Raw genomic sequence first — 13,891 nt, 5'->3', positions numbered from 1 at the left:
CAGCAGGCTGAAGACATTCAGAATCGGATTTTTGGAGGGGACTTTTGGGGAGAGCACCAGAATTTTTCAAAAAGAGGGAGGGGAGAGAACCACCATTGGAAAGTGACAATCTGCCACTTAAAATCTACAGCACCATAAACCAGAATTCTTTAGAGAGATACACATGCTAGAATTTTCTTTGGGAGGGATGACACAAACACTGCCACCCAAGAAGAACGACACGTGCGGACTGCCACCGAAGAAGAAGGATCCACACACACGACTGCAATGCTCCATGGGCTGCACTATTATTTGAAAAAGCACTGACACATGAGGAGAGCAGCACACACAGCCGGCCGGAAGTGGGATTCTTGGATTTGGGTTTCTTTGTTACCTATTCTTCGGATATTCTCCACAAGCTGCCACTTTGGAGGGATACTAGCAGCAGCCCACTATTCCATTAAAGGGACACACCATCTACTTTATATGGGCATGAGATCCCGCACACAGCAGGTCTCTGTGGGCTTCCATGAGGAGGGCACCATTGGAAAGCTTCCATACACCATCCGTGAGTGGGAACGAACCCACAATTTTGAAAAAAAAAAAAACCTCCAAATCCACCACTTCAAATCATTCTTCAAGGGCACAGCCTGCAACTTTGAAGATTCCACAGCCCATGCACATTGTCCAGCAAGGTAAGTTGGAACGTTGTTTAATTTAATTTTGATTCATTACATTAATTCAAAAGGTTTGGTTTTATTTAGTTTTAGTTTTTAATTCGCTTGATTAAATTAAAAAAGTTTGAAATTAGTTTAGTTTTTGTTGAATTGTAAATAGAATAGGAGAATTATTTTCCTATTATGTTAATTTCCTATTTCTATAAATAGATAGTTTTATTAATTTCCTATTTCTGTAAATAGATAGTTTTATGATTTAGGAATAAGTTAGTTTTCTATTATGTCTCTTGTTTCCTATTTCTTCTCTTGTAATCTCCTATATAAACTGTGTATAGTCAATCTAATAGACAGAACTTATTATTTTTCATCTCATATTTCATGTCAATTTTGATTTCGATTCATTGTAATAAATAAAGAAAATTTGAATTTTGTCTAGTTTTGGTTTCTAAATTCCGAGCATGTGTTTTTAGAACTTTAGTTTCTTAGCCTAATTAATTCCATGTCATTGTATTTGAGTTTTCAAGTTGATAAGTTTATTTTTCTTTTTTATTTTTATTTTATTAAATCCCATTTAGTTCTTGAGTGTTTAGAATTCTAGTTTCTTAGTTAAATTGATTTTATGTTATTATATTCTTGTCATTTCAGTTTCTTAGTTAATCAATCCCATGTAATTAAATTCCTTCTTCTAGTTTTGTTGTTTGATTAAATTCTATCTCAGTTTAATTGTCTTTTGGAAATTTTAGTTATTATTTTGAAGTTCCATGATATGTAATTTATTTGTTGAGTTCACTAGTTTTATCATTGATTAAATTCTGCCTCAATTTAATTGCCTTAAGGAATTTTAGTTAGAGGTTCCATGGTATGTAATTTATATGTAGAGTTCATTATTTTTGTCTTCGATTAAACCCTATCCTAGTTTAATTATTTTCGGAATTTTGGTTATCTTTTTTATTGACTCCATAATATTTAATTCGTGGTTTGAGTTCATTAGTAGTCATCTTGATTGAATCTTATTTATTCGCATTACAATTTTAGTTAATGTGAATAATAATTGTTTTAATCGAATTTTATCTATTTGTTTTTAAATTTTGGTTGGTCCAAATAAGATAATTGTTTTGAGTCAAATAAAAAAGTTCTTTTTCTTTAGTCAAAAATGAATTTTATCCATCATAGATATGGCTCCTTGATCTTAAATGAAAGGTGGCCAAAAAGGAGATCCAAGGTGATATTTCTCTTGTTTTCAAAACCTTTTTAAGTTAAAAATCTTCAATTCGTATCCAATGTTTTGGGTTTATCAAATCACATGGTTCTTTTTGCTTTCCTAAAATCATTTTCAAAAGAATTTGAATCATTTAAAAAATTTAAAAAAAAAATTCATTCTAGGTTTTAGGGCAAAGATCTCATTTTCTTTTAAAAATATGCAACTCAGTTTTATCTAAGTTGCATTCCTTCTTCCTGGTTTTCCAAACTTTGTTTTTGGTCATATTTTCTTTTAAAAATATGCAACTCAGTTTTATCCAAGTTGCATTCCTTCTTCCTGGTTTTCCAAACTTTGTTTTTGGTCACATAGGTTTGAACTTGTGCTCCCAAGCTAATGGGAATACACAGGATAAACTTATGAATATTGAATGGGGACTTGATGGAACTCCTATATGAAATAATTTTTCAAAACTCATCCTTGTTGTCACTTTCCATTTAGTTACTAACCCTTTAGTTTTAAAATTCGTTTTGATAATTTTAAAATTTTTCCAACAATTTTATGATATTGTAAACATCTTGAACGTGAATTTAGTACTTTTTTTGAATTAAAAATCAATTCTAAAATGGAAGATATAAATGAGTCTTTTAGGGGTTTTGTTTTCACCCAATTCTAGACACTCGAAATGTTTTTTGTAAAACTAAATTGCTAGATGACCTTGTAAATTTTATTTGATATTTTTACTTGATTCTAGACTTCTTGAAATTGCTTTTAGACACATGAAATATTGAAAATAGTTTTTCCAATTGAAAGATATAATTTCTCCCTTTTGCACTCACTACATTGCCCTAATTTTGAATAAAGGGGTTTTTTTATTGTTTTTAACATTGATCCGTGTGTCTTCTGACTTTGTCTTTATTTTTCTTGTAAAACAGACATTCTAAACATGTTTCTTGATTTTTTGTATGATTTTTTAGCACTTCTATGTTAGTTTAAAAAATCAGTTTATGCATGTTATTGAATAATGCCATGTTCTGGACTTTCTCAGATGTTTTTGTAAACTGGGATTAAATGGAGCTTTATTAAATTATTCGGCCAATTGGATGATCATTTAGACACATAGGAGAAGTTCCCTGAATTTTTTTGTAATTAAATTCTCATTCTAGATATTTTACTTTATTTTTAGCAATTGTTTTGTGAAAGCTTTTGTTCTGACAGCATGCTAGAAATTTTGTACAACCTTTAACTTATCTTTTAATCTTGAGTTAATTGATATATCTTTGCTTGATCTTGGCTTTGGTATTGTAATATAGACATGATGAGAATGTTGTTTGATTTTTCCCATGACAAAATAATGTTTTTAGATATTTGTTCACGATTTTTCATGTGAATGCAACTATTTTGCCCCTTGCTGCATGTTTTTGTCTTAGTCACTAATTCTAATACTTATAGCTATTTTGAGTATTAGTTTAAATTTAACAATGAGCTTGTATGTATGTCCTAGGTGATAGATGATATTCCTTTGGAATCTTGCCCTTTTTTAAGTTATACAAATGTTATATATATTAGTGTTTTGCATCATAGTTATTTATTATCATAAATTGTTCTAACCCTATTTCATCACGTGTAAGCACACTGTAAGTTATGCATTCTATCCAGATACGTCTCTCACACCTTTTTTCCCTTTAATTATGCAAGCATGCAAACTTTGAGTGTGCAAATTTGGATATATGCTATTGTTTTGTATGTTTTGTTTGTTACTTGATTATTTGAATGAGATAAAATGCATGTTGCATGTTATATATCTTGTTGTTAGAACGAACTTCAATGTCTTGTGATGGCACTTAAGTTGTTGTTCAGGTACGCACACTATCCTCTTCTTTATGATTGTGATTTGACTTTCTTGTTTGGCATGCTTCTCCCAATAACGTGGTTTCGCACTTGTCATGTAAGGAGAAGCGTACTCCCTGGTACACCTATAGCAGGGTCTCCATTTTGAAATCACCTTAACCTATCTAGGTATCTATAATCAACTGATTAATTGTCACATTTCCCTTGACTTAGCCGGTAGCTTAACTTAGCCGGTAGAGACCTCTTTAGGGCTTGGAGGGGTGTTACCTCTTTGAGGTACCTTCTCAATAGGTAACCTGATCCCTGAACCTAAACTCAGGTTTTTCAAAGACAAGATGTTCCAAAACTCTTAAGAGTCACATTTTTTAGGGTTTTTCTTTCTTATTTTATTTTCTCTTTTAAAATAAAATAAAATAAATGGCGACTCCAATTTTTAACAAAAATAATTTTTCACTTTAAAAAACGAGTCTTGTCAACGAGTAAGAACGCATGTGAACAATGCGGGTCCACACAAGGTGTATCAAGAAGCCAAGTGTATCATACTTGGTTCTTTGGATAATGTGTTGCAACATTAACACATGTCTACACCAATAGCTTATGATATTCTCCTCAATTTGTATGAGATGTTTGGTGATAAGGGTTGGTCAGCTAAATAGACAGCCTTGAAGACTATTATGAACGCTAAGATGTCATAAGGAACTCTTATTAGAGATCAAATGATCCATATGATCAAGCTCTTTAACGAGATGGAGATCTTTGGAGCTGAAATCAATGGGGAAACGCAAGTAGATATGGCCTCTTTCAAGCAAATCAAGCTCAACTATACTATGCATAAGTTAGTAATGAACTTACCTGAACTGATGAGGGAACTCTAAATGACTAGAGTGATTCTCAAGGACCAGAAGGACGTTCATACAGTCAAGGATTCTTCAGGTTCTTCTAGCAAGAAGAATAACAATATTGAGGCCACAAAATAAAAGGGAAAATTCCAAGGCTAAAGGCAAGAAGAGCAAAGGGAAGAGCAAGTGATTCCTTTGTGGAAAGAAAGGTCACTATAAAAAGGAGTGCCCAGAGTTTCTAAAGAAAAAGCAAGATATGTATCATTCGCTTTTAGTTGAATCATGTTTAGTGGTAGATTCCACAAACTCAAGGTGGATAGATTCCAAGGGCACCGACCATATTTGTAATTCTTTATAGGGGTTTCAGCTAAGGAGAAGATTCAATGATGGGGAGATGTACTTGGCTCTATCTTTTGAAGTGAGAATTGTTGTGCAAACAATAGGAAATGTTATCTTTATCTAGATGAGAATTGTCTTCTAGAACTCAAAGATTATCTTTAGGTTCACAAGTCTAGAAAGAATTTGATTTCAATTTCTACGTATCACAATCTGCTCAAATGACCCTCCCCTAAGCTTATATAGGTGAGAGGGAAGCTTCTAGAACCTTGGAGTCATCTACAGTAGTGGAGGAGTACGAAAGGTTATGAAGAGATGTGGAGATGTCCACACATTTCTACATAAGTGGAAGACAAGAGAAGCATGTGGGATATTCTAGAGAGTTCTAGACAAGCCTTGTAAATACTTATAAATAGTCTTCGTATAAAGAATTCTAGGATAGTGGAGACCCTTTATGGGTTCTAGAGAGCTCCCAAGGTGCCTATAAATAGGTGAGAGCCTCATTTGGCCAAGGCACCACCCAAAGCACCTCCTAACCAAGTAAGTGAGAGCATTTAGCCATTGTAAGCATCCTATGTGCAATAAAAGCTTCCTTCCCTTTAAGTGTTGCCTTCAATTCTCTTAGCTCCCAAGTCATGTGTCTAACTCAACCTAGCTAGCTAAGTACGAGGGGAGGTTGACTTGGCTACGTCAAGTGTCTTGAAGTTGTCTCAGTGCCACACGTGAGCTTATGAGAAACCTAAGTCCATGACAATAGGTATCAGATGCGTACATGTTTTGCTTTGATAACATTATGCTTTAAGGGTAGTGGGAGATTATTACGATAAATCCCTTAAAAGCATAACATTATGTAACAAATTCAGATTCATTATTTATTTAATATATTTCAGCTTCACTTTTATCTATCCTATTCCATCCATTACATCATTAAGGATTCTGACATGATATCTTTTGCATTGTACATGGATTTGGTGCATAAAGAATTGCACGAAAAATCCAAGTCATGGATTCCTTGCAAATGGATGATTTATTCATAGCCAATTTGTGGAATTAGACAATCGATGTAAAAATATAGTGCACTACCTCCTAATTATAGGAATGACTGATATTGGTCATTAGGATAGGTTTCCTATAGTAAGTGCACTAATATGTGTGTTCCACATTTAATAGGAACTACAATAAGTCATGACATAAGGCTATCAAGCAGTCATGACTTCATCAAACTATTATACTATGGTCTCTCAACCTTGAGAAAATATTGATTTTATGCTAAAGTTTATAATGGCTTTTAACCTATGGGTGAAATCTTAAAGTAATCATATATTTCCTATGAATTGGGTCACTCTTTGATGTAGACTGATAGCTACAAATATTCTCAATAAAGGCACCATAATGTCTCATGAAGCTTAAGACAATGTGTCCCTTAAGGTGATCCTAAAGAAGTGTGTTCAAGTAAACCATGGCCATAGTAATTCTAAAGTGGGAACTTGACATAAGTTCTTTGTGAACTATAATAGGTCAATTGATCATACAATAAAAAGATTTGTAACTCAAGGATGGTAGAAATAATATTGCGAGGTTGATAGCATTCACTTTGTTAGATTAAGGACATCAATTCATAAGGAAACTAAATATAGTGGATAATAGGTCACAAACCCAAGAACCTTGTCTTGCTGTAATTACATAAAGTACTAGAGTGGGATTTTGAGTCAACTTCAAAATTGAATTCTAAGGGAACCAATATTGTCCTATGGGTGTTAGTGGTCCCCACTCAAACTCATATTCCTTAATGGCATAATTTATGAGTATTGGATTGGTTCTAAGTTCACTTATGTGCAAAGGGCATTTTAGGAATTATGCAAAGTTGCACAATGATTAGTGAACGATCTCTTTGGACTTAGCTTAATGATTCAAAATAAAACAAGAAGTAAAGGGCCAGATGTAGAATGACAAAGCTATAGTTTTCAAATGGCCAAATATGCCACAAATAAATTGTGATAAATAAAAGCTCTGGTGTTCTTCACTAACCTTGCTTATTCATCTCCTTCAGTGTTGGTTTAACTACAGACCAGCTCCCATCTTCGCTCACAGCTGTTATAGTAAAAAAATAAAAAAATCAGTTATGCAGGTCCAATCTAACAAATCAAATCCAAATGCACAATAGTATCATCAGTGCACCATGCACTCACCAATTTCCCTTAAAAGTACTGCATTAGGTTCTGTTGGCGGACGGTCATATACCCCAAGAACATCTGTCTTAATCCAGATAATATTGGATAACAACATAACATAAATAGAATGACCTTTCACATGTAACAGATAAGGAAGGTAGTTTAAATTGAAGTGTCAGATTTTAGGCTTGGAATATGGGATTTTTCTAAGATAGCAAATTTGGGAAAAAAGGTTAAGTTTTTAAGACATTGATGTAATCATACAAGGGAAATAGTTATATTTCTGCAAATCTACTTATGATAAATATGGTTTCTTAGAAGCAAAATAACCTCCAACTCGCCTTTGGGCATTTATTTTTCACTTTGTTTTCTTCCATTGTAAGTGAAGCCTTGTTCAAGAATGTTTCTCAAATGCTAAATGTAACATTTGAAGGCAAATGCAATTTTTATGACTGTTTGGATGGAACTCTCAAACATAGGGCTCGCAATTCCTAACATGATTCATCTAAATGCTGGACAAGTAGGGAAACTCATGTTTTTCCTCAAACATGATGCTGGAAGCAAATTTTTACATAATTAAATTTTTAAAAAACATTTATATTTTGTAGAAGCATTTTTAAAATCTAATTTTGAAGCATGAAATTCAATCCAATGCAATAACAAGTACTTTTAGTTCTACTTCTTCTTTTCCTAAATGCAAGTTAAATGCTATCCCAAACAAGGCTTTAAATTGAGAGGAATTAGAGATTGTCTCCATCAGCACTTTGGAGTGTTGGTTAAGAGACAAGTACCAGGCTGTCAGATCGTTGGAATCAGTTATTTTCAGACAAATATTATTTTGACCAGGTAGGAAAAAAATGAAATGGATGTAATACTTTTAACTCATCTGAGAACCATCCAGATCTAGTGGTACACAAAGAAATTTTACACTTGAAAAATTACATCAGCACTTACATAAAGTTCATTATTTCATCATCTAGGACATTAAGTTGTATGTCAAATGAGTTTTCTAAATTTAATACTTAAATTTGATGATATGCAGCATGCATGTTTGCTACATTGAGCTTAATATGCTCGCTAATGAACATTTAAATTAGGGCAGTAACTCATATGCCTGCATCCAACATACAAAATCATGAACAAGATCTATTCCATAGATAGTGGATACAAGAAAAACAACATATTCAGGCTTTAGTTGTGCTGCAAGATGACGAATGATTACATCTCCACTCAATATGGTGCAGTCCTGACCAAATAAATAAGGTGATTTAAGTTCAAGCCAATGCAAATTAACAATGACACCTGACTAAACTTTAACAGGATAAATCATACCTGAGCTTCATCTAGGACCGCATCTCCATGCAGAACCTAGAAAAGGTAATAAAAATCAACGTTTTTACCCATTTTATATACAGTTCTCTATATCATTAAATGTTAATGCTATAAAAAATAAAATGTTAAAAACCAACTTCATTTCTCAATGTCCTATATATATTTCATTGCATATTCAAGGAAAATTTTAGAGATGAATCCTTGAATTCTACCATAAATTGAATCAGAAGATTCAGAACATAATGTCTTTGTTTCAAACACAAGCAATCTCTTATCTGGAATTTCATGCAAGAAATATACCTAGCTAGTGGTTCAACATACCAACTAACAAATGGTCTATTCTATCACTAGGCCTTCCAAAGATATCTGGTTCTTGTTCTAAGAGTGTTCCTTCTACAACCAGTGAGCATAAAAAAGGTTACGATAACTCAACATTCAGCCAATGGATTCTTTTAAAACTGGAATCCACTCTAACAGGTGCAGGGCTGCTGGAATGCTATCTACACTGAACTTAATCAAGTATGCTGTTTAGCTATTTATAAAGCTCAGAAATTTTTTGCCCAGACAAGGTTTATTCTTTCCTTGGGAGTTAAAAGATCAATCTAATATGCAGGCTGTTTCCATCTTCAACTCGAAAATCATATCATCTTCAGTTTGCAGCATTCCTTATGTAAAAAATTTTTAATAGTAAAGAATAGCTCTATTATTTATCCAAGTACCAGATTTTCATAAGTTTATATAGAGAAATACTTTCCAGGCTGTTCTATATCTTAGATGACTTTCCATTTGAAAAGCAAGAGACATGGGAAAAAGAAAAATGAGTTCAAAGCTAGGAGTGACTGTAGGAAAGTGTCCTTAAATTTCATATTATTTCAGTAAACAGAAAATATATACAACTTCAGGGATAAAATATGAAAGATATAGAGACAAAAGACTTCAATTTGTAGTTCATCGTAACATATATCAATTTGAACACTTGCATTGCATTGAAGGGAAAATATTTTAGGATTGCAACTTGGGTGGATTCAACCCAACCCAACCAAATTTTTTAGGAGTTTGAGAACTTAATCTAAAAACCGGGTCAAGCTCAAGCAACAAAATGCCAACCCAAATTAAATTTAGATGGGACTTAGGTTAGGGGCTCGGACAACCCAAGCCTAGCTTGAACCTGATTATATATTTATAAAAAATTTAAAATATAAATAAATATGTATGTAAAATTATTTTATTTTATTTTTTGATAAGTAAGAGAATGTATTAAAAAAAAAGTGCAAAAAGAGCTTAAGAGCATACAGGTCGTATACAAGTAAAACAAGCAAAAAGTAGAAAGGAGGGTACAAAAAAATACTCCCTCCCTCACCCCATGCCCAACCACTCTATGAAATCAATCAAATTCATATATCCCCCACCTATATACACCCTAACCCACATAGAGAAATTGTTTAGGAACAAACTTTTTAGCCTTTGATCCGATAATTCCTCACTATCAAAAAATCTCTTATTTCTTCCCTTCCAAAGTGTCCAAAAAATGCAAGTAGGGGCTGCTCTCCAAGCCTTAATGCGCCTTTTCTCAATAAAAGTCACATTCCACCCTAGGAGGGTTTCCCTATCTCAGAAATAACCCACCGAACACCAAAAATGGAGAACACTAGCTGCCATAATAACCTTGCCTTGACACAATGAAGAAGGATATGATCCATGGTCTCTAACTCCACTTTGCATAAAGCACATCTGTTGACCAAGGTCCATCCCCTTCCTTGAAGCTGATCCAAAGCCAAAACATTTCCCCAACAAGCCTCCCAAGTTAAGAAACTCACCTTTTAAGGAATCCAAGGGTTCCACACTATTTTTAAAGGGAAAAGGGTTGTACCACCAGTCTTTAACACAAAATAAAGGCCCTTAACAGAGAAGACCCCTTTGCTCCCACCCTTCCAAACCACTTTATCCTCTTGTTCCTTTTCACTAAATGTCCTTGAAGTAACAAAAGGAAGCGCTCCATGGCACCCAACTCCCAATCATTTAGGTTTCTAACAAAACGGAAATTCCAATTGCCACCTTCTCCTCTATGCTCCCATAGATCAACTAGCCAAGCTTCTTTGGAATTAGATAAGGCAAATAAGGATGGAAAAATCTCACATAAAGGCTCCTCACTACACCACCTATCTTTCCAAAACTTTATCCTCCTCCCTTTACCCACCGCAAAGGAAATCATAGACTTAAAAAGCTCCCAATGCTTCTAAATCTCTTTCCATACCCTAACACCAAAGGAATCTTTCACCACTCTTGACCTTCACCCCTCTTCCTCCTCCCCAAGCTTTCCCTTTATGATTTTCTTCCATAAAGAACCCCCTTCACTTGCAAAACGCCAACACCATTTACAAAAGAGAGCCTTGTTGAACAACAAAAGAGACTAAACCCCAAGTCCTCCTTTTAACTTTGCCTTACAAACAGTTGACCACTTGACTAGATGTACTTTCTTCTCTAAAGCCCCTCCTCCCCTTAAAAAAATCCTTCTAAATCTTCTCCAACCTCAATTTTACCAATCTAGGGATAGTGAATAAGGACATAAAATAGATTGGCAAGCTGGGTAGAGTGCTCTGAAGTAGAGTGAGTCTTCCCCCTTTTGAAAGATAGTGTCTCTTCCATAACAAAAGCCTCCTCTGAAAACGTTCTTCCACGCCGTCCCACACTGCCACAAACTTATGAGAGGCCCCTAAGGGGAGCCCTAGGTAAAAAGAAGGTAGCTTTCCCACCTTACATCCAATTTCACAGGCCAACTCTTCTAACAAGTCCACCTCCCCTATTAGGATCACCTCACTCTTCTCCAAATTGATTTTTAGCCTCGACATGGCTTCAAACCACATAAGCAACCAACACAAGTGGGTAACTTGCTGTTGAGAGGCCTTACAAAAAATAATAGTATCATTAGCAAAAAAGAGATGAGAGATTTCCTCTCCATCACCCCCTCTTTCCCCAATCGTAAATCCCGAAATGAAACCACCCTCCTGAGCTTTCAAAATCAACCTACTAAGGGTTTCCATAGCGATCACAAACAAGTAGGGAGAAATTGGGTCCCCTTGTCTCAAACCCTTAGAGCTTTGAAAAAAACCGGAGGGGGTTCCATTTATTAAAATAGAAAAGCTTGGAGAAGAAATACACCACTTTATCCATTTGTGTCCAAACCCCATTTTAGCAAGGATTGCTACCAAGAAATCCCAATTGACATGGTCTTAAGCCTTTTCAATGTCAAGTTTGCATATTAAACCACTACCTTTCTTCTTTAGCACTAAATCAATTGCCTCATTTGCTATCAACACTGCATCCAAAATTTGTCTTCTCTCCACAAAGGCATTTTGAAAGTCAGAAATCATCCTTCCCATTACTTTCTTCAACCTATTGACCAGTACTTTTGTCATCCACTTATAGAGACTCCCCACCAAACTTATCAGCCTAAAATCCTTGAGGTTAACAGCCCCTTTCTTCTTTGGAATCAAAACCAAAAAGGTCGTATTAAGGTTTCGAACAAATCCGCCATGTTCATGGAACTCATTAAAAAAATTCAGCACATCGAATTTCACAAATTCCCAACTAAAATGCCAAAAAGCCATTGAAAAGCCATCTAGGCCTAGAGCTTTGTCACCATTCAGTTCCAACAATGCTGCCAGCACCTCCTCCTCCAAGAAAATTCCCTCTAAACTCGTCACCTCCTCTTCTTCCAACATCTCAAAAGATAACCCTTCAATACTAGGCCTCTAGCCCTCTTCCTCAAAGAAAAGAGATTTAAAACCCCCCACTATTCCCTCTCTCAGCTCCCTGTCACCTATAATCCATTCCCCATTCACTTTAATCTTGGCAATGAAGTTTTTCCTTCTATGAGCATTAGCCATCTTATGAAAAAACTTAGAGTTTCTATCCCCTTCCTTTAGCCATATTTCTCTTGATTTTTGTCTCCAAGAAACTTCTTCCATTAGAGCCCATTTTTTAAACTCCTCCTTTGCAGAATTTCTAGCTTTTGCCTCGGCTAAAGATAAAACACCTTCCCTTTCCTTCGCATTCCAAAAACCTATCTACTTAAAAGCCTCCTCCTTCCTTATCGAGACATTACCAAACACCTCTTGATTCCATTTTTTCAGAAGCACCTTCAGAGCTTTAAGGTTTGAGGCCAAAACAAAACTAGCAAAGCCCGAGAATTCCATCCCCACCCACCAATATATATATGTAAATATGTATATATATATATATATACATTATTTAATAGTATCATACTCATATCCATTTCATCTATATTAAGAGATATTTGTTCTTTTAAATGTTAGGGAATGATACAAAATTGAGGATTCATGTTTTAATAAAGATTTTGGTTATTTTAGTGTGATGAACAATTAATACAAAATTGAGGATTCATGTTTCAATAAAGATTTTGGTTATTTTAGTATGATGAACAATTAATTTATTTTTATGATTTTATTTTTAGATGTATTTTTACTATTTTGTGAAAGATTAGTAATGAACTTTTCAATTACTTTGAACAACATATTAAATAAACCACTATTTCTTTTAATTTTGATGAGTTGTTTAAATGATTGATTAAGAATTGAAATTTAATTTTGAAACATGAAGATGACTTCTACTCTTAATTTGATTACTGAATTGAAAATTGTTGAAAATGTCATCTAATCTTATGTGATGGCCTTTTGTGTTATTTTGTTTTTGTTCTATTTTTATTTTATAGCTTTTGATTCATTTTACTTATTGTGGCATAGGTTGTAACTATTAGATTGATTAAGTAAATGAACGTTATAAATTTACATGATATGTTGATTGGCAAAGGATCTACAATTCTAGTGAGATGAATATTACTAATAGTTTTTTATTCATTAAATATAGTTTGTAAAATACTCAGGAAAATGGATATGAAGTTTATAAAATGCTTATTAAACTGTCCAATCTGAATATATATTTACTAACTTGAGCCTAACCCGATTTGAAACCAAGTTTTAAAAAATTGCCTTGGGTTGGGTTTGAGAACCTCGGATTGGGTTAGGCTTGGGCAAAAGAGTTCCATGTATGGGTTGAGCCTGCATTAACTGTCAACCCGACCCAACCCACTTGATTTGTTATCCTAAAATATACAAAGGAACAAAAACTTGTATAAAATATCCAAATTCCAAGTCTTGTTACACATTAAAGGATTCAAACTTACAGGTACAAAACCTGAGTCAATAGCCTTTGCCACCATGGACACATCAGCTGAGGCTACCTGCAGGGATTTGAATGAAGCTTTCAAGCTTTTGATGTTTTGGATAAAAAGAAAAGGCAAGAGCTGCATGCTCCCCCACAGAAAATAAATGAAGAGAAAGAAAGAAGAAATAAAGAATAAGTCTTCATAATTGAAGCTTATGATCTAACAAACACAGTTTCAGGATGCTCACATTTCTTTCACAAGTCAACCATCCACATGAAAATGGAGACATCCCAATTGAAGGAATACCCTCTGCAAGAACAGCA

General features: G+C 34.3%; 1 protein-coding gene across 2 annotated transcripts in view; it reads right to left on the bottom strand.

The window, feature by feature from the left end:
• Positions 1–13,891, bottom strand: part of LOC117912870 (isopentenyl phosphate kinase) — a 42,762-nt gene that overhangs the window by 7,737 nt on the left and 21,134 nt on the right. For both annotated transcript variants that reach the window (XM_034827640.1, XM_034827648.1), the window contains exons 5-10: positions 13,816–13,877; positions 13,587–13,643; positions 8,384–8,419; positions 8,220–8,297; positions 7,070–7,136; positions 6,909–6,971 (exon numbers count right to left, since the gene is read on the bottom strand). In XM_034827640.1, the coding sequence (XP_034683531.1) occupies positions 6,909–6,971; positions 7,070–7,136; positions 8,220–8,297; positions 8,384–8,419; positions 13,587–13,643; positions 13,816–13,877 (363 nt within the window). The remainder of the gene's footprint in view (positions 1–6,908; positions 6,972–7,069; positions 7,137–8,219; positions 8,298–8,383; positions 8,420–13,586; positions 13,644–13,815; positions 13,878–13,891) is intronic.

Source organism: Vitis riparia, chromosome 1, assembly GCF_004353265.1.
Source record: "Vitis riparia cultivar Riparia Gloire de Montpellier isolate 1030 chromosome 1, EGFV_Vit.rip_1.0, whole genome shotgun sequence".
NCBI classification, from domain to species: domain Eukaryota; kingdom Viridiplantae; phylum Streptophyta; class Magnoliopsida; order Vitales; family Vitaceae; genus Vitis; species Vitis riparia.
This window is presented reverse-complemented; position numbering and strand designations above follow the sequence as displayed.